Raw genomic sequence first — 21,801 nt, forward strand, 5'->3', positions numbered from 1 at the left:
TGAACTGAGCACAGTTACTGTAGACAATTGTCACCCTAAATTTTTCAGAACAAGGTAACAATTAAAAATTCTTTTGATAGATTAGAAAAACAGCAGGGGAGAAGAGGAAAGGGGGAGTGCCAAGTAAAGTGAGGAAACACAAAGAACTACTGAGCAAGTAGGAATTGTCTAGAGATCTAGAGAAGGGCAGAGGCAACCAGTCAGTAGAAAGGATGTCTGGCTACATCAGCTCATAGCCTAGCGTGGACCCAACCATCTCATGCTATTGTAAAAAGAAAAAAAGTGCAACTGATCATGGTGGCCTGTATCCTCCTCTGTAGGAGGACAATCCAGAGGCACACAAACCAGCATTCAGCTCCATACTCGGCACCAGTCTTGGAAAGATGAGTCTGCCCAGTCCTGTCAGCTATGGCAAGTTAAGAAAGCAGGGATCAGGAGGAGTTAGCTCTGCTGAACATCAGGAGCAGTCACAGGGCACATTTTTTCAGGTTCTGATCATGAGGAAAGATTGAAAGAGCTGAGGGAGGGGAACTCCCTCTGCAGAGCCAAATCATACAGAACCTCTGCTAGGAAAGGTCTTTTTCTTTTTTTTCTTCTCCTGCCTTGCATCAGGGATGAACTCTGGACACTGGGAGATCCTGCCAGCTCTATTTATTTTCCATTATTCTAGACAAGAGTAGAACAGAGTGGCTGAGCAGTCCATAAATAGGGCTTGTTCTAAAATTAGGCCTTTGAGATAAAGAGAGAAAAGAAAGAAGAAAATAAGCCACACTACCAGCCAGAAAGCACGGTTCACTTCTCCTCTATTCATCTTTTAATAACTGCTGGCTTGTTAAGTCAGACACTGACTCCCAAAAGGACTGTCTCTCTCCTCATTGTTTACCCATGCCATCCGAGTCACAACCCCTCTGGCCAGCAAAACTGAAAACATCACCTTTCAAGCTCCATCCCACTTTGATCCAGAGCTCATTGTGTCTGTAATACAGTAGATTTATTTTTCATTCTCTCCTTTCTTTGTCTGAACACCACTGGAAAAGGGTCTCAAAGATCGAAATGTTCCTAAACTGGCAGCAGGCTCTGTGAAATACCTGACATGTCAGAATCACTGTGTAACCTGTTCAGTCACCCTTGGTGCATCCCAGCTTCCAGCAGGCTGCTGTGCAAGAGAAGACATGATCTCATTTCCACACTGACAGCAGTTCAATGGAGCCAACACCCAAAAATGTTACAGCCACTTTATATATATCCTGGCCAGGACAGGGGAGCTAGTCCAGGCCCCAGTGAACAGATCAGCTCTGACTGCATGCAGCCTGGAAGCTTGAGGTGATGTTTTTCCCTTTTGTTAGGCCCACACCAATAAAAGTTATTCATAAACCTTCCCTCTCTGTATTGCAAGAGCCAGCAAGACTTTAAAATTGTAATGCCTCTCTCTGTACTTTCTTCTCCTGCAGTTCTGCCTCCAAACCCCATCTCACAGCACAATGGAGAATCCCGAAGAGTTGTGCTCATCCGCCTCCCACAGCCTTGCAAGTCAAAGGCCTGCAGAGAAAAGGAGCTCATAGCTACAATGGGGAAACTCATGAGAAAGTCTTGAGTACATCAGCTAAACATGCCCTTGTTACCTCCAGAAAGAGGTACCGTATCAATAAGCATTTTATTGCAGATAAACTCATATATCTTTGCTGAGGTATCAAAGGCAGCAGCAATGCTGGCTGCTAAATTTGGTATCCAGGTTAACAAGGAGACAGTGGACAAGGCTACTAGCATATCATCAGGGGAAATCCTTCTTTGTTGTAGTTTATGATTCCAAGACCAACCCCTGGAACACATTCCCCCTTCCCTGCAGTAGCAGCAGGTTCCTCCCCCATTATATTCCCAAAGGTTCGTCAAAGGTCAGGAGAGAAAGGGGTCCCTATATTCATTCTTCCTGCATACGCCACCCCTAGTGCAACATCAGGACATAAAGGCAGAACACCCGAGGGGACTGACAGGAAAAATCAGAATAGACATGGAAACAGCACAGACAGAACAGAGCATACTGGGCTTAAAAGACAGAAGGATTTTACCAAGCAGTGCTGTTACAATCAGCATCTTACATTTGAAGGACAGCAAATAAACAATTAATCTCTAATTTTGATGTCTGAAATTAATCTGGAAATCTGAACACCTGAAATAGTTTTGCAAATGTGATTCCCAGATCAAGAGAACAGTGTTGTTGTTTAAAAATAAAGCTTCAGCAGAGCCCCACAAGGCAGGTTAAAAATGCGTAGCTGGGGTAAGTGCATCACAGCAGTCTAGATTGTACCACATGGAACCAATTTGGCAGCCATTCTAATGGGAGTCAATGACAGCCACATCATTAGCTCAGAAGAAAAGAAAACTTTCATAAAGTCAGCCTGGAAACGCCTGAATAAACTTCAGAGCTTCTAAAACAGTTACTATGGAGTCACTATGGAAACAAGCAGCAAATTAAGCAAAGTGCTAATCTCAGCAAAACACAAAAAAGAATGCTTATAGTAATTTAGGTTCTTTATTGCAAGGCTTGGTGCTGAAACACAAGGCTGGCTTACACCCTGAAGTCCCGGACACTCTCTCCTTGCTCAAAAATATACCCTAGCACTCGGTTTACTGTATGACTGAAGGACAAATTCAGCCTAACAGAAACAAAGCACAGTATCAGTGTGGGTCTCCCACAAGCCAACCTCACACATATTGGGCAGAGAAAACAACAACTAAGGTGGTTTCAAACAGTGATTTGCACATCCACCCTGGATTTGGGGGAAGTGCAGTCCCAGGGGTAAGTGGGACAACACACGTGGTCAAAACATGCCTCAGGCTTCCCTTCCAGTGAGTGCCAAGCAACAAGGAGGCCACTGATACTACTCCATCACACAATCCACATCACACAAGCTGTGTGAGAGTAGCAAATACAACACATTTGTAAGGGTTAATGCAAGCTTGCACTCTGTGCAAGTGGTGCTGCTGTTCAGCAGGACTCTGGGAAAGCAAAGCTGAACTACTCATCTGCAGAGCAGAAAATCCACAACACTCACATGGCCACTGCCACACACATGGAGCTGCTTGGTTTTTCTTGAGGGAGGAAAAAAAGATGTGGCAGGGAAAGGACCTAAAACTTTCTCTTCCCACCAGTACTGTACTGAAAGCAGCAGGAGATCATGTGGGCTAGAAACATTTACGCACTGCTTGCTTTTTAGTAAACAATGAGGAAAGAGTAGATGAACTATCCTGAAAACAGCTGTAAAAACATTTTTCAAACTGCTGCAGATTTCTTTCTGAACAGCAGTATAAAGGACTGATACCATGAGAAAGAAAAGGGGATTCAAAGCAAATTTTCAGCCTGCTGAGAAACACATTTGATCACTTCAGATCAGGTATTTGACAATGAAACTCAGCCTGGATCTTAAAGGTTTCCCAACATTGACACAAGCAGGACCAGTGCACTTGCACACAGCTAACCCTAGCATTATTCTCCTCGGGCAGCCCAGCAACATATGCAAGTGCTGAAACCCATTTCTGTAAATACACAGCAGTTTCAGCATCTGACTTCTTTCCACTCTCCAGTATCCATACCGGGAGCTCAAAAGCACACCTTAAAGCTGCTCACAAGAAAATCAAACCACACAGCATCATAATTACTCCTCAGATTACAGAATTGAAATTCACTCCAAAATTCTTGTGGCCAGAATTCCATCACTCCTCACATATTACCACAAATGCTTTTAACCTCCTTACACATTTTCACAGGACTTAATGGTTAGAGGCACATGACTCCTATCACCATTCTGAGCCAATTTTGCTCCAGGCTGTTCATCACTTGTTTGTGGTCTGTTAAACTCTGCCCCCTTTGGGAAGGGGTGGAATGAGTAGCTAATTCATTACTAGTGAAATTTCTGACATTTATTGATGATGAGATGATATCTTGCAAGAAGACACCAAGTTCAATTTTTTACATAGCAGTAGAACATACACTGATGCTGAACACCATGATTAAGAGTGTACAGCTGAGTGGTTAAAACAAACGTACGGCCTCTGAGCTTTTAAGAGTCCAGTTCTCTGAGTACTTCACATTACCAGTCACAGGAGAAGGAAAAGCATCAAGGAGCTCCAGCAGCGTAAACATGAAATGCCAAAGAAGTTATTAAAATAGTATTTTATTTTATGAATAAAAACTAAACAGAATTAGGGCATAGATCTATTTTCTCTTTTTTCCCGTTGCCTTTGAACTATGCTGATCATCTCTTTTTGAACCAAAGCCATATCTACCATTCCTGTGCTGATCCTGCCACTCACTCTCCAGCTGTCTCAGCATTTCCTGTGTCAGAAGTCCCTCCCGCAGCAATCTGTTGGCAAGAGATCCACGTCCATAGCTTTTCATATCCTCCTGCCTGCCACTGAGCTGAGGGGATCTCAAGTTCTTCGCTCTTCTCAGCCCTGCAGCCTCCACTGCAATGGACAGTGCCTCTGTGGGGGCTGCAGCATGACGGTCTGACACCACCCTGGCGTCCCTCTGAGTCCTTGAGAGAGGAAAGTCTTCTGACACGACTTCAGCTGTGCCAGGAGCAGCCACAGACTGGGAAGCTCGGATCAGCTTTGTGATGTTGCAGACACCGATTTGTATAATGTCATCTAGTTTTTTCTGGATATCCCTTACAAGGACAGCGTCAGGGAACATATCCATGAAGCGGTAACTGAAGAGAGGGAAAAGAAAACACATTTAAACCTTCTCACTGGGACAAAAATGGGATATGTACTAAGTAAAAAGAATATTCATTACATGTTGCATATTTTAATTTGCATTTCAGCTGCTCCAGTCCTTGTTTCTACCTTTCTCCTTCTGTCAGTCACAAAGTGGTGTCTGCAGAACTTGCTCCCTCAACATTGCATTTGTCAAGACCCTCTAAAAGGCCAAAGGAGCCCATCCTGCACCACATACATATGGGCCTGAAGACCCTGCACTTCTAGGACTGTAAGTAATAAATAATAGGAAAAAATAAACAGTTTTCAAGTACAAAGACAGTACCTTAACCACAGATAGAGGTCAAAAACATCATGCACAGCTTCAAGGTGTACAAGTTCCTTGATGTTTTTTGGAGCAGCTAAAGGCCACTTGGTGTGCCGGCAGAGCCAGTCGAACGTCAGAGGCTCATTTCTACTGAACTGTCGTGCAAACTGAAAAACAAGCAGATTCACTCAAGTCCTCAGGCAGGAAAGAAGAAATCCCCAAAGAGTTAAATTCCCCAGAGTCCGTACACATAGAATACTCCATAAAATACCTGCTTTGTTTTACACAACCCAAATGCCACACATTCTTTTACTTAATTACTCAACACAAAAGTCACCTCTCCTTTCCAGGGCCTCATTAACACAATTTGTCCATGGGCCTTGCACAGAGTTAAGCAACAAAAGCACAGAGCTATCCAGAAAAGCGTAACACTGAAGGCATGTGATTGCATCTAGCAAAACAGATGGACTTTGTGTCTTTTTTAATCCTCCTCCTTCTCCTATTTGGTTACTTATCTTGTTTCAGGGTTGCCAGAGTTTAGAATATTGAATGTATTCCCTGGTTTAGGAAACACACTATCTACAAACCAAACAGATTAATCTGCACTAGAAATCCACTCTTCTGACACCTAAATACCTCAGCACTTCAACTAACAGAAAAACAAGTCAAGTAAGATTTAAATACAAAATTTTCAAGAGTATTGATGACTTGGAATAAGTGCTTCCTAGCTGGCCAATACTAAAGTGGATTTTCTTCACCAAGGAATGAGGCTTAAATTCACACAAGCATTCACAAAAGCCTACCTCCCTCTAGCATTACATTATGCCCCTCTGTACCTTCACTACTTGGCATCCAAAAGCTCAGCGTTTTCCTAATGAAGCACTTTTTTCAACTCTTTAATCAATCACTCATTTTTTAAATACTATTAGCAGGGTTCTAATATTTGTGACATGAGGGCACCACATCACTTTCATTTTTATACTATTTCATTTTTAAAGTTTAATGCAGTCTTTAAAAAGGGAACAATGGCAATACTGTATAACAAAGTAACAGTCCCAAGTGACATTATTATTAAACCTGCAAAACTGAAAAAATCAGCTGACTACAAATTCCTCAAAATAGTGACTCCTGGGGTACAGCAAAAAACAATTCATTCAGGCCTGAAAAGTAAAGTGACATAATTCTGAGAGCAACTTACAGCTCTGTTTTCTGAGGTTTAAATTCTATGTAACTGTATTATAGCCTCAGCAATCACCCTTAATCCTACATTCTCTCCTTTTGTTGGCAAGCTAACAGCTCAAAGGAGCACTAACTTGATTTTTAATTACTGCTTTTAGGAACACAGTAGTGCAAAGATTCACAGTGCACAAGTGACTAGGGAACACAACTCTCATCCCTCCCAGTTCAGAGCTGACAGACAAGGACCAGCAGTAGGCTTTTCAGAGGAAAACAGCAGAGAAGCTATCCAAACTTTAACTTCCATCATGAGAACCAGTTTTCAGAAGTTAAAAGCCTTAGTAAACAAAAACCGTGAAGAATTCAATACATGTCTGGCTATTTTATATCTCTTATACTACCTGTGAGCACTTTAAGAATGCTCTCAAATGATCCGATAGCAAAGCCCACAACAAATACAGCAGCTAGATACAGTCCCAGTGCACCTCTTGGTCCAACATAAACACATTTCTTGAGGGGAAAAAATAGCTGACCTTTAGCAAAGTGGTACACACAAAAGGCTCTTTTCTGTTCAAGGGTGCGGTGCAAAAGACATATCGTGATCGCAGATTGAGTGGAATGTGCTGAATCATATCTGCTAGAAATTTAAAGTCATCAATATTGCAGACAAAGTACATCCCATCCACTTGTGAGAGGCTCACAAAAATATCCTGCGAAAACAAAACCAAATGTAACAATGTTATTACAGGAGAGGGTTGTTAAACTTTGTCTTACCAAACCAAAAATTATTTAGAGTTTGAAAGACTAGTTATGCTGAAAGAATCATTAAAAATCATCAAATTTGATGACAGTAATAATAAAGTGGGCAGGGGAGTTCCCTATGCTCTTTTAGCAGAATTTGCATTAAATTCTCCAACACAGGATCAAAGACATAACACACTACACTTGATTTAGTCAGTCTCCTAAATAAAAAAGTTCTGGAAGGGTACATTTTAGTTACAAAGAACACCATCACAGGAACCAGTTGCCACTATGTTTAGAAATTTCTCCAGGTTTGTCACTTAGCATGTCCCAAAAAGCTAACTTTACAGGATACAATAATTGAGGTATTTTTAGCTCAGTGTCAGGACCAGATCTATTTTAGGAAGAAAGAAAACACAAGCTAAATACAGTATTCCAACAGAGGAGTTCAAAGAAAACATGAGACGTACAAGGTGTGGAGAAATGGAAGATGCAGTGCACCCTGCAGGGGGAATTTTATGGACACCCAAAATTATTTCTCTAATGGAAATCTTTGAGAGATTTTTTTGAAAACATCTTTAAAGAAATTATGAGCTTTTTAATTAAATGTGTGACTGAATATTTAAGAGATCAAAAACAACACAGTTTTTATCTTAACACTGCTATGTTAGCCCAGAAGTTGCTAATTTAAAAATTTTAAAGATGTGTTGTTACCCTACCAGGCTAAGTCTTCCAGGAGGTCTCCAGGTATATTTTTTTTTTCCAAGGTTAAAAATATACATTTTGCTACATAACAGCAGATCAGCAGGAACAATAATGCACATTTAAAACAATGAAAATTGCCACAGATTTCTCAGCTTATTAAAAGCTGTGATAATGTTTTTTTCAATGCAGTATTGGAATCTTAATTTCTATTTTTTTTATGCTTTTGTACATCTTAAAGAACTAGAATCTATCTAAAGAGGAAATCAAGTCAATCCCAGAGTTTTCAAGAAGTTCCACACTGTTTTACCACAATATCCACAGAAACAGGAAAAAAATCAGGTAGCTTTCAGATATGTGGAAATCTGACATGATCAGTTTTCTAGGAATTTTCAAATAATTTATCTAAATTTAGATCTCTAATATCTTCAGCCTCAGAAATAAATGCCTACATTTAAAATTCTGAAAAGCTGGAATGAAAAAGCCACTGCACAGTTTTAAACACATACAAAAATGACTGACACATTTCAAAGCTTCCAAGTTTAGCACAGAAAAGTTAAACATCCTAAACCTATCTGCAGTCACTCATGTGGGAGAGAAGAACCCAATCAATAAAAAAATACACACAAGGCTGTCTGTCAGGTCTCCCAAGGGCAGGTCTGTACAAAGCAATGACTATTAGTGATACTTCATTTTTAAAGAAAAAGATAATATTTTGATCATTCTTACAATTAAGTTGGATAGAGTGGCATCAGGAAGATGATAAGCAAACATTTCTATTTGCTCAGGAGTAGGATGTAGGCCAGCTGCCTAAATGGAAAATAAAGAAAAAAAAAACTACCATTAATTCTCAATATTGTTTTAATGTACCAGAAACAACATATTGAAAGACAAAATGCAAGAAACCAAAGCACCATGCAGACTCCAGTTTATTTAGCACACTTAGCTGAAAGTTAAGATCTTTTGTGTTTGAGCTTTTAATTCTTAAAAGAGCAGATTGAATATAAAAGCAACAGAGCAAGTCTCCAAAGAGGACATATATCCAAAGTCACTCTGGCACAACACACCTCATTTTTATTACTAAACTGCAAACAGACAGAAGGAAAAATAATCTGGGATCAGAATATCCTAAGCCAGCCCCAGAGCACATGTGTATAAACTGGGTGCTGAGGGTCTCACCTGGACAGGGGGCACAGGCTCGCTCAGAATCTCCTTCAGCCGCGCGAGGTCATCGCGATGCATGGTGGTGACCTCTCCCTGTTTGAAGGAGGAGCCGAAGCGCCCAGCCCTGCCCGCGATCTGCAGCGCCTGCGAGGTGGTGATGGAGTCTATTTCCTTCTCTCCCTTCTCATTGACAGTCGGCTTTACTATGGAGTTAAAAATTATCCTTCTTATACACCTGAAATATTTAAGCAAAAACAAAGAGGAATAATTTTTTGCAAATTACTTCCAAAATGAAGAATTAAAGCTTTTACTTTTTTATAAGCTTTTTTTCTCCTCTACAATTAGGGTATCACAGATACTACTTATGGACACTTAAAGGCCAGGAGAAGGTTACCGGCTAGTTGCAGGAGAAGCATCATCCCTGCATGCATCAATCATGTCCTAATCTCCTCCCAGTCTATTCACCACCACCTGCCTCAGCAGTTTGTAGTGATGTGATTGTATGTCCTTCAGCAATGAAATACACCTGACACTGGGCTGAACTTGCTCTGTATTTCAGAAATGCAAGAGAACAGTAACTCTGACAGCCCAGCCCATATGACTCCAGTTGATCCAACAGGTTCTGTCATCCATGGCCAACTATCACACTGAATTAGGGCCAGGGAGCCATTTAGTTCTTGGAACCAATTTTAAAAATAAAGCTTAGTTCTGCTTAGCCAAATTGATCACTACTTCAAAACTGAAATTAATGTACTGTGCACATACAGTATACAGCAGATACTTAGATGAGTTAATCAGACTGGGAAGACAAAAAGCAAGGAAGTTAACGTGGGCACCATATCCAAAGGAAAATAGAAGTACTGCAACCTGCTGCAAGTACTTACAAATTGAGTCCCATTCCAATTGCATCTGTAGCAACTAAAATTTTGCATGGATCATCAGGATCATTGAATTTCTTTGCCTGTTCAAGCTTTGTTCCTAAAACAAAATGACAGAATACTTCACATAGCAAACTTCATACAAAATAAAGAAAATGCATCACTAAGTCCAATGTCATTATAATAGGCTGAGAAAAAGATAAATAAATTGATATTTGATTGGTACTTGGCTACAGATGAGGGCAGGAGAGATTTAAATCGTTCCCAGAGCTGCGGATAGACCTCCTTTAATTATATCTATCTGAAGATCAAAATTAAGTACATGGGTCTAATCTCAAGATTAAAACACCAATCGATGAAAGCTGATTGCTTTCTCTAGCTATATAGAGAAGCAAAACTAGGAAACTTGCACTGCTTTATTTTAAAATAAAGCAAGCAGAAAAAGAAATAAAGTACAAGGGGACTTTCTCCTAAGAAAAGCAGCAAGAAACAGAACACCCCCTTAACAATGAAAGCAAGAGTGCTTCACCTGGTGGCAGACTGCCGTATATGACAGCACATTCTAATCCTCTGGCTTCAATCTGCCGGCTGATGGAGTAAATGTCGTTCTTACTGAAACACACAATGCAGTCCCCGGGGCGGAGGTTATCCAAGGACTCTAAGGCATAATCCAGCACAGTCAGAGGAGTCAGTCTCTCGTAGTTTCGGACCTACACAGAGTTGTCAAAAAGGGTATCTTTTTAAACTCAAATCATATGATATCAAGACTAACCAGCAATGCATCCTGTCAAGTCAGCCAACTCAAGAGCACTGTGCCTTCCTGAAAGATCAGAGCTGTACAAGTCCACAAGCAGCTGTACCAGCTGCAGCATCCCCTAAAGGGAACTCATCAAACCACTTTTATCTTCTTTCAGAAAAACAGTACCACTATTTTAAAAGGGAAGGAAAGAACTTTACAACATCTTTGCTCTACAGAAATAGAGAAACATTTTAACAAAACTTCCTGCAGGACAACTTTGAGCAGTAATACCACCAAAAGAACCCTACATTTTTTCCTGTTTTACAGCAAAAAGAACCTGATGTTCTGTCCATAGCTTCTCAGAATTACTTACTTCAACTTCCTCCCCTGTAGTGTACATGAGCTCTGTCACCAAGTCAATAGCAGCAGGTTCTCCACAAACATGGATTTCTTCTGCACAGAGGCCTGAACAAAGTCCAGTGAAATAAAAAGCAAAATGTTACTTGATTGTATACAACAGTAGCTTTAGCTGGCTCTTAAGGTATCAAAAAATTGTATTTTGGTTGCTAAACACAATGAAGACTGTATTTCACCTCCTTCAATAACCCAAACCTGCACCTAAAGTCTCTCCCACAATACACTAGTTTCCTAGAGCTGCCCTTGATCTCTTACCAGCAGGTGATATTGACAGTTCATTAGTGTGATAATCAGAGCAACCAATAGCTCACTGCACCCTCTCGGCCAGAACAAGAGGTACCCCCTTAGCCACTGAATAAATGGAGCAAAGCTTTGAGTATGTTTTACTTACTACTCATGTTTTCCTAACTCCCAAACCACAGCAAAACTGAGGGGTTTTGTTTTCTGCGTGAATTCACCTCTAATTCAGTCACAACAGGAAAGGGAAAAAACCAGGAAGTAAAGTGTGACAAATCTGCTCAACTTAGAATCAAAAGCAACAAAAGGAAGGGTCAAGAGGGAATGAGATTCCAAATTTCTGTCCGAATATGAGGAAAAATGTTTCAAAAATTCCTCTAGAAAAATTCTAAAATTATCAAAATAAGCATTCTTGTAAGAACATAACAGATTGATGTAGCTCTATAAATGAGCCATTTGAAATTGTGCTAAATAATGGCAGCTTTAAATATTTTATAGTGTTAATCTCTACAAAGGTAGTCTCTTGAAAACTGGTGTTGTTTTAATTGAACATAAAAGCATACTTCTTGGAAAGAGTCAATGTAAAAGGACAGCATAATGTAGTAAAGACTCCCTATGATCTAAGGAAGGAAAAATAAGAGAGGCATGTGAATTTTGTTTTTAAATTTTTAAAAATTTAATTTTATATTTAAAAATAAATGTAAAAAACGCATTCGTTAAGCAAAACATGACAGGTAGCTTCCTGTCATGAAGACAAATCCTTTGAGGCAGAGTATCTCTCTAACTTGCTGTGAGAAGACATGAAAAACAAATACTTTTATTTTGCATCACATAACCACTATACCAACTGCTAAGCTTGAATTTCATGTGCCATTAAGCTAATTCATTGCCAACGCAACCAAGCTTACCTAGAAGAGCTCTTGTCCAAGCCCAGCCTCTTGCAGGATCTCTGATCATCTGAATTTCATCAATCACAGCCACTTCATCTTAAAACAAAAAAAAGAAAAATATGATGCACCAAGGAAGAGCATCTAGAACAGTAGTACAAGACATGAAGGAACTGAGGGAATTCACAGGTTTCCTACAAAAGGTTGCTCAAACAAAGCTAATCCTCTATCACCAAAAAGCTATTTTGAGATGATCCAGGTTTCTTGAACTGCTCTATCATAGCTCAGAATTGTTCAAATAAGAGCAAAAAAGAAGAGCTCAACTACTTTTGAGTCCAAGGAATAAAACACAGACACAAGGATACCACAGATAGGACAGAGACAATTCTGTGTACTTACAAGGTGTATTAGTGCTGCACATTTCAATGGTACAAGCAACATGAGGAGCCTGTCTGGAGTCTTCATTGGCAAACACACGTTCTTCTCCTGTCACCAGGTCACAGGGCACATTCTAAAGGCATTCAGAAATCTCAGGGTAAGTTTCTTGAACATGAAAGAACCCCCTTTCCAAAGAGGACAAAAACAGTTTTTTACAGTAGTTTCTAGGACAGTGTAAAAGAAGCAATCCAGGAAACAATTACTCAACCTTGAGAGACTTGTGCCTTTTATTTAAGTCCTATCAGAGCGGAGGTTTAATGAAGGGGTGGTATCTGTAATTAGATGCCTTCCCCTACTCCTGCAGTAGGTTACATCTTCCCCTGAGTATTTCAGAGCTATCACATCTGCCATAAAAGAACTGTTAGAAAAGTACAAGGAGCTCATAAAGCAAGGCCCAGCAGCAAAGGAGGCTTGCAAGCTCCAGCTCTTTTGGCAATTACCCTGCTGCCAGCCTCACCTGCTGCTTTATACTCACACAGCAAGAGCTCATGAGGATCAGCTGTGAGAGACAGCTCAGGCCTCAGGATCAGCTGAGGTCACCACCCTGCCAGCCCTACCCTCCTTGGTGCTCATGGCTGCTCCATCCATATCTACTGCTACCTGCAGAGTCCAGCTGGAAGCCCTGTTCAAGCCCCAAGGGCCTAAATATGATCCAGGAGCCAACCACTGAAAAGCTGTCACACACACTAACTAAACACATGGGAGAAAAGTTTAGTAATCCTAGCAAGGAGCATCACTGCATGGTACCACTGTCACTCTGTGAATACGTGTGGTACATTACAGCTATCTCCTAGGATAAAACAATCTTTCTGATGTGCTGCTTGGACAGACCGCTACTAGGAGTTACAAATTCTACATTAAAAAAAGAGAAATCACATCATCACTACTGCACACACACACTGTGCTGTGTTAACATGTGATATGTGGCTGTAGTGCTTCAGAACTAGTCTGGTTCTCTGCAGCTGGAAACACACTGGTGAGGAGCCTTCAAAAATATGCCAAAAGCAATACACAACACTAATGAGAATTTCCTCTAGGGACCTGATGTACAGCACTGAATACACATCTGAATCTGCAGAATTCTTCAAGGACAGTGAAGTGAAATATATTTATACATTTGCAGAAGGTTGAGGGGAGTTAAGCAAGGATAATTTTTTGTGTACAAGCTATAATAAAGGTCATGGGCAAAAGAAGGCATGGTCCCTGTGCTTAAAAACCTAATAGTAGAACCTGGCTAACCCAGGGAGCAACAAATTCCAGAAGAACAGAGGCAAGTTACAGGGATGATTGCACAGGACATGCTCTGGGGACAGCACTGTTCCACCTGGGGAAATGATGTTCCATTCTGCTCCTAAAGCAGAAATGCACAACTGAATTCACACGAGCACAAAGATACAGGGCTCCAGGGACCACCTGGGGCCACTACAGAACTTTACAGACATGCATTCATGAGACTGTTCCAGCACCAAGAATGTTGGTAAGTAATATGACATACTGACAGCATCATTACTCTTTTGGAAGATCTCATGAGCCAGAAGTTTTAGTGGACCACAGTATATTCCAGATTTGGCTGACAAAAATCTCTGGATAGCATGGTAAGTTTTTCCACTGTTTGTAGGACCGGCATGGAATATTATCTTTCTCTGAATAGCTCTGGCATCTGGATACCTAAAACAAAGACAAAAAAAAGCAGATCTGTTGAACATTTATCTGCATACTGATTCAGGAGAAACTGGAAAATAGCATAAGCATTTAGTTATTAATAACTTTAATGTGTGTTGAAAGCAGAAATACCAATTTCTTAGAGACAGTACAAAGAGGTTACTGTGTCTTATACATTGATCTTCTGAGTCACACAATGCTTTTAAAGATTCGGAGTGAAATTCACACATTGTGTTCAAAATATTTCTCATTATTCCTGCAATTCTCTCTCCTTGAGCTTATCAATATTTTAATATTTGATGTGCTACTTCCCAAACACATTGTCAGAAAACATCTTCTTGGAAAAACCACACCAACTCAGTGACTTTCATAGTTGATACAATCTTATTTTCTTTTTAATTCATTGTGATGTACCTTGTAAAAATACAAGCATTCCTGACACAAATTATTGCAAAAACAGAGAAAACCACAAAATGTAACATAATTGCACTGAAGTGCACAGACTATGGAATTCTCTGAGACTAAGAAAACAGTGCAGGCACTGCAGCACACTGACCAGTTGGGCGGCAGCCTCAGGTCGCTGATCTTGCGCAGATCATCCATGCAGTCCAGCATGGGGAAGATCTGCTTTGCGTGCCTCAGGAAAAATGGAAACAGATCATCCACGTGACCTAGGAGAACAAATCCTTTTCAGAAAGTTTCTGTGCTTGTCTGAGTGTTTACCTTCATTATAAACTTTGAAAAATTATTTTCTACTACTTCCACCCCACACTTACATAATGCTTTCAACTTCTGGCTCTCTACAAAGTCCAGTAATTACGTCAGTGGCAGAAAGGGAACCTAACACAAGTACGTGGACTCATTTAGCAATGGAATACAAACACAATCATATGAAAAAATGCATGTCATTTCAGTATATTCACTCTGCTCAGCCTACTCACCTACAGAACTTCTAAGTAAAAATGAGAAACTGTGGAAAAGCTGGATGAGATATAGCTAAGAAGATTTTAGCCCCTTCCTCCTAAATTCAGAGGGTGGGGGAGGGGTCTTTTAAAGTCCTTTTATGAATAAACAGAGAAAAACATATTTGCAGCTTCTGCAAGCTACTGAGGCTCAGAATGATGATTCCAAATACTAAAATCAACTCAGAAGAGAAATCCAGGTTAATTCTTCTGAATGTTTGCAGAGTAGACATATGGACCTTAAAAGGTCTCATTTCAGGTCACACTCCTACTTTGCAGCTCCCTTAGAATTTCAAAGAACTGTCTTGATCTAAAAAACTCATTATCAAACATAGAAATACAAAAAGAAAAATGAGTGGTTTGAGGTTTGTCGGAGTGGTTTTGTTTTGTTGTGGGGGGATGTTTAATTTTGGGGGAGGTTAAATTGAAATTATTCAATTAATAAAAGTTCTTGTGGATTTTTTTTTTAATTGTAGTATAATTATTATCTTTGGACAAGCAAAACTCAAATTTAAAAATTTCAATACTTCTGTATATGAGTTAAAAGCCATAATGCTAATCTATAATCAAGTGAGAAGTGGAAATGAGAAAACTCTGTGAAATATTTTATGCACAAGAAATATAGTGAGACAAAGATGGCCAACATTTAAAATCTACACATTTACATTTTAAAACAAAACTAACAGCCACTGCAACCTTTAAAATCCCATCATTAAAACACACACTGTGCAGCTCAAACCCTGGAGAAAGCTGTTTCTGCTGCTCCCAGCTGGCATCACCTCTCAGCTAAGTGCTGTTAATCAGAACGCAGGGTGCACTAAGCAGGCAAGACACTTCTGTGAGGGCCACAGAGAAACCCAGCATGGTCACAAAGCTGCCCCGAGAGCCACCAGCTGGGAGAGAGCTCTCCCAGTGCCCCCTAGTGACTACTGGGCTTTAGAGAGGAATAAACAACAGCACAGTTTGCATTTCAGCCCTGAACTGATGCCGTACAACCACGGGCTGCTTCTTGCTAACACTTTCACATCTTTCATTTCCACTTCAGAAGATTTAAGAACAGGACATTCCCTAGGATGGGCAAATGTTTCTGATAGGGAGAAAGCAGGGATTTTTAATCTCTCTGACAGTACTGAATTAATTCTCAGTCATATTGAGCAATAATTCTTCATAGGGGGCCCACATGTACATAGGTAAGTATACAGGACAAAAACAAGTAAAAATGCACTTTTTTTTTTTTTTACAAGCATTCCAGATACTTGCCTGCACCACAGCATATATCATTGAGAATAATATGCAAATCAGCACTCACAGAACTGGATTCCATGATATACTTCCTAAAGCTTATAAATGCCTGGTGAAAGAGGCGAGCTGCCAAAAAAAAAAAAAAAAAGCCAAAAACAAAAAAGAGGAACAAAATTAATGTGGCCAGGATCAGAAAACTCTATTTGTAAACACCCAATAAAACACTGAAGCAGTTCATTAAAAACCTGTACCTTAATATAAGCTACTAAAAGTAAATATAAACGTAATTTAAACTAAGCAGCAGAGACAATGTAAAGAAGCAGTGTTGTGATAAAAATATCACATTTAATACCACACTGGAATTAAAACAGATTTCACATTAAAGTAATATAAACTTAAATAATTTTCTTACCATCGAGTCCATTTTCAGCTCCTAGTCTTTGAATTTCTTTTCTTTTGTAGAACTTGTTTAAGTTTTTTAGGACTTCACCTGTAGAAAAAGATAACTTTTTTTTCATTTCCTCAAAATTTAATCACATTCTCCTGGCCCAAAGATCTTGGTGTATAGTCTCCTTACTCTGGAGAGAGAGAATCTTTCCATGCTGAACAGACACAAATGAACACCCCCTACACCAAAGAGTGAGCCTGGGGCTATTGTGGAGGACAACCTTCAGCTGCAGCAGACTAAGAACTGCCATGAAGATGGTGCCAGCCATCTCCCCTGCCACTTGATAGGAAACCATGAAGATGGGAACATGCAGCTAACAAGTCATGGAACAAACTCATTAATGCTTTGGGGTGGGGTTTTGTTTGCTTTCTATCAGCGCCTATCAGGAAGTTTTAATATGAAAAGCAAATCTGGCTTGAGCTACTTGCTGACAGCTTTTAATCAACATCCTGAGATATGTTCTTCCTTCCACCCTGCCTCCAAGACAGACTCTTCAGGAATATCAGGTAATCCAGACACAGTATCTTCTCTTTTCCCAGGTAAAATAAAAGTAAGGAAGAAAAAAAACAGAGTTTGTTCATAGTATATCACAAATTATTCAGCTTTCTTTGAATAAATCTGTTATAAACTTATTATTGAACTCTTTCCCTCCCCTAGAAGTCAAGTTCAGTGTTGCAACAAAATTCTATTTTCACAAGTACACACTGATTTTAGTTCATTAAAGGTTAGTTAAATGACAGTGCAAAAAGATGTTTCCCCTTTCCATCTACAGCTGATCAGAAATTCACATAAAATCAAGCAAATTTCATTAACATCTATTCATGAGCTTACATTATTAAAACTGAAGTCTGTGAACATTATAAAATGTTAGGAGTGACAAATATAGCACACCCCCAGTGCCAGTCACTGGACACAACACTGCCAAGCTCTGCTCTCTGCAGCTCACTCTGTAACTCTCTGACAAGACATGGAAAGCTTCCCATGAAATCAACCTTAAATTATTGAAAGATTGCCTCTCTAAAAAGCTGTATCAGAGACAGCCCACTTGGCACAATGAAAATCACCAGCTGACAAGAATATGGCAAATTTAAATGCACATCCCATACCACTACAGGAGTGTTTCAATGGATTAATTCATGTTCTGAAATGTTCCCAAAGATAACAAAAACACAAAGGCACCAGCAGAATTACATTTCCTAGGAAGGCATCCACACTCATGTTTAAGGGCCTTGAAATCAAAGACAGACTGGAAAACAGTGCAGTATAAGCAAGTACAGGCCTCAGCGCTCTTCAGAGCTTCCCAAGGAAGCTCCAGCAACTAACACATCATCAGCCACGCAGCTAAATTCACAGCCATTGGCCTTACTACAAGAGTAAAAGGTCAATGCCAGAACATGTTTCTATCCAAGGCAACGTGACATTGGGACCAAGCTGCCCAAGGTCAAGATCCTTCCTAAGCACAAACACTTGTCTAAACAATAAGGTAAATTGAAACAAAACAAAGCTGGCATTGCAGCCCACCTGAGCTTATCCAAGAGCACATACACACTCCGAACATCTGGGTCCTGTCTCAATCACCACCCTTTTTACCCTTCACTCCTGCTTTGAGATTTCCCTTTGTTTACCATTCTCTCATTCTAGAATTGTGTTTTAGCTCTTACTCCTCAATTACTTTGATTTCTCAGCAGCACTTCTAAGGTTCTCTGTAAAAAGACAGCCAGACTGCAGTAAAGTTCAGAAATCATCCAGTTAGTCTCCAATGTATCAGATTCATTTAGCTGTTTCAACCCTGTTTGCAGGAAGCCTTTGAGTCATTACCCTGTATCTCTGACGGCAACAATCCACTGCAGTCAGGCTGAATGTTACCACTGGGGCAGCTGAAGCACTTTATTTTACAATTCCTCCCCAACTATTAGACTCCCATTGCCCAGTCCAAGCAACCTGTGCATCTACCAAGGCCCCTGTTCAGGCATCTCCTGCTCCTGCCATGTGAATTGCTGCCAATACTTGGTCTGTCCTGACCTGCACCTCCCACAGGTAAAGCACAGCCCCACGGTCAGACAACTGAAGCCACAGAACTGACATTCAAGGACAACTGAATCACAAGATACAAACACCAAAATTGAAAGCATCCATCAGCACTCACAGGGGTACTCTTCCTATGAAGTTGTGGAAAACAGAAGCAGTGAATTAATCCCAGGTCTGTTAGGAAGTTTTTACAAAACTGGGTTTACAAAAGTAAGCTTCTAAAAAGACCTTTAGTCTTCCTAACAGTGTTTGACTAATGTGAAAACTATAATCACTCTCACTTGAGCAAGCTAACAAGATTATTCACAATGCAAGTATGCTCACTAACAAAGTTTCTTCACAAACTGTAACCAGAAAGATCATAAATACACATATTCCTTTACTGAATTTAATTCAGTACTTGGCAGCAGAATCTGATAAAGTATCTTCATTTAAAAAGATAAAAAACCAGATGCATAATAATGTGTGTGGTCAGAACCTGAAGGGGGAAGCAGAGAAGACTATTTATTTCTTTTTTTTTTAATGGCTACATGTAAAGAAGTTCTTGTCCAGTCTTTTCTAACATTATTGGGTTTCAAAATACCAATACTTTTAAAACACGTCATTGTCTTTTTAAAATAGTTTTCAATATTATTGAGAGAGCACTAGAGGCCAAACAAGTCAGATGAGCATCCCACTGCAGCATTCACTTTCTCTGGACAGAGAGACAGAATTCTGTCTCTCAGGAGAAGCACAGAGATGTGAATGCCACACCCCACAGGTCACCTGGCTGCTATTTCCTGCCAGTCTCACAGGGAGGAACATCAGGCTGACTGAAGTGGTTCATTTTCACCTGTGCGAGCACACATAATTTTAGCCAATCTGTTCTCTCTCAACAACTTAGCAAATACCAAACAGAATCTGTACTTAGTTTCCCAGAGCATTTTAGTTTAGCATGTAGTTTTGAAGAAATCCAACATAACTGCTCCTCTAACAAATGAGACAACAGGCAATGTACAAGTAAAAAGGCATCATTCATCTTTATTGGCACCTCAGGAATGCACTATTCATATAAAAGACAAGTTTGACAATGCAGATTTTTGCATTACAGCTGCTCAGGATTCTTCATCCTGATTAGGTGGGTTTTTTTAGCTTTTAAAGTTAGATATTCTTTTCTCCATAGTTCTGAACTATTAAGATAATTTGCCCATGCTTCTATACTCTGGAATTAAGATAAATAATACCTCATCATTAGATTATGAGAAGATATGAAAGATTTCCATTTGCACCCTTAATGCTTTCAGATCAGCAAATATCAAAAGAATCAAGACCTTGTCTGTTATTTACCAAATCTTTAAAGATCATGGAGTCCTAAGATCATAGAACTGTCTGGGTTGGAAGGGACCTTAAAGACCATCTCCCTCCAGTCCCCTGCCATGGGCAGGGACACCTTCCACTATCTCAGGCTGCTCCAAACCCCATCCAAACTGGCCTTGGACACTTCCAGGGATGGTGCAGCCACAGCTTCTCTGGCACCCTGTGCCAGGGCCTCACCTCCCTCCGAGGGAAGAAGTTTTTCCTAAAACCCAATCTAAACCTACGCTCCGTCCATTTGAAGCCATTCTCCCTGGTCCTGTCACTTCAGCCACTTTTGATCTAGGCACATTCACACACAGACAAACTTTTCGGTCTGTAACATCAATATTTGAGGAAACTACGTCTTTCAAGTTCATATACAGTTATGGCTCTGGAATGCAAGAGATTGCAGTTTGGCTGTGGGACCTGCCCCAAGCCAAGCACCTTTACCCCGACCGAACGGAAGAGCGGCCAGCAGAGCGTTTCCTCACACAGGGCACGCCTGCGGGCCCAGGCAATCCCAGAGTATCCTGAGCTGGAAGCACCCACACGGGTCATGCCCTGCACAGCACAGCCCCATGAATCCCACCACATGCAGGTGCCCTCTCACCTGAGAGCCTTTATCCCACTTCACCTTCACGGGCACAATTAGCTTCAGGTCACACAAGCTGTGGGGAAGGACACCCTTCTCTTAAGGGGGAAAGTTTCTGAGCCCAGGAAAGGACCCGAGAGCAGCAGGGGACAATTCCCTCAGCCCTCAGGAGGGTCCCAGAATCACAGAATCAATTAAGCTGGAAAAGACCTCTCCGATCATCGAGTCCGACCTACGAGCAAACAGCACCTCGTGTACCACAAGCAGTCTGTCTTTAGACACCTCCAGAGATGGTGATTCCGCCACTTCACCGGGCTGTCCCAATGTTTCATTACTTTTCCTGTAAGAAAAGTCCTCCAAATGTCCAACCTGAACCTCCCCTGGCACAGCTTGAGGCCGTTTCCTCTTGTTCCGCTGCTGTTCCTTGGGAGCAGAGCCCGACCCCCATCTGGCTGCAGCCTCCGGGCAGGGAGCTGGAGAAGGCGAAGTGTTCCTTGAGCCCTCCTCTCCTCCTGGCCGAGCCCCATCGGATTTGCGCTCCAGCCCCGCTGCCGTTCTCTGCACCAGCTCGAGCTCGCAGCATCCCCCAGAGAGCTGAGCGGCGCAGAGCCAGGCACAGCGCTCCAGCCGCGGCCTCGCCAGCCCGCCTCCGGCGCTGGCGGCAGACGGCGGGCGAGGCCTCACGGCCCCCGCCCCGTCCCCTCACGGTCCCGCCCGCACTCACCCTTGTCGAGGGGCCGCGTGAGCTCGGCGCCCACGTCTTCTTCGGCCGCGCCGCCGAGGCCGGGCTTCAGCGGCACGGGCACGAAGAGCGAGGTGTCGGGGGCGCGGGAGGCGCCGCCGTCCCCGGAGGAGGCCGGCGATGAGGGCGAGGAGGACGACGCCGCGGGCGCGGCGGGGCGCGCGCGGGGAGCGCCGCCGCCATGGCGGAGCGCGAGCGCCGCGCGCGCGGGGAGCCGCCGCAGCAGCGGCCACGCGCAGCGACTCATCCGCGGACAAGGGCGGCGGGCGGCCCGCGCGTCATCGGCCCGCGCCCGCCCCCCGCGTCATCGGCCCGCGCCCGCCCCCCGCGCGTCATCGGCCCGCGCCCGCCCCGCCCCCGCGCGTGCGCGCCGCCGCCCCCGCCCGCG

General features: G+C 41.8%; 1 protein-coding gene across 1 annotated transcript; it reads right to left on the minus strand.

Annotated features, from left to right (window-relative positions):
• Positions 1–3,896: 3,896 nt before the first annotated feature.
• On the minus strand, positions 3,897–21,695 carry SUPV3L1 (Suv3 like RNA helicase). The gene is made up of 15 exons (XM_021529074.4): positions 21,396–21,695; positions 16,681–16,758; positions 16,287–16,394; positions 14,621–14,735; positions 13,902–14,070; positions 12,364–12,475; positions 11,986–12,063; positions 10,797–10,888; positions 10,214–10,394; positions 9,691–9,784; positions 8,822–9,041; positions 8,372–8,452; positions 6,733–6,909; positions 5,042–5,190; positions 3,897–4,709 (listed from the first exon to the last, which is right to left on the minus strand). The coding sequence occupies exons 1-15, from the start codon at positions 21,658–21,660 to the stop codon at positions 4,214–4,216; spliced, it is 2,415 nt and encodes an 804-aa protein (XP_021384749.2). The 5' UTR covers positions 21,661–21,695; the 3' UTR covers positions 3,897–4,213.
• Between the last annotated feature and the right edge of the window lie 106 nt (positions 21,696–21,801).

Source organism: Lonchura striata, chromosome 6 (genome assembly GCF_050655825.1).
Source record: "Lonchura striata isolate lonStrDom1 chromosome 6, ASM5065582v1, whole genome shotgun sequence".
Classification (NCBI taxonomy): Eukaryota; Metazoa; Chordata; class Aves; order Passeriformes; family Estrildidae; genus Lonchura; species Lonchura striata.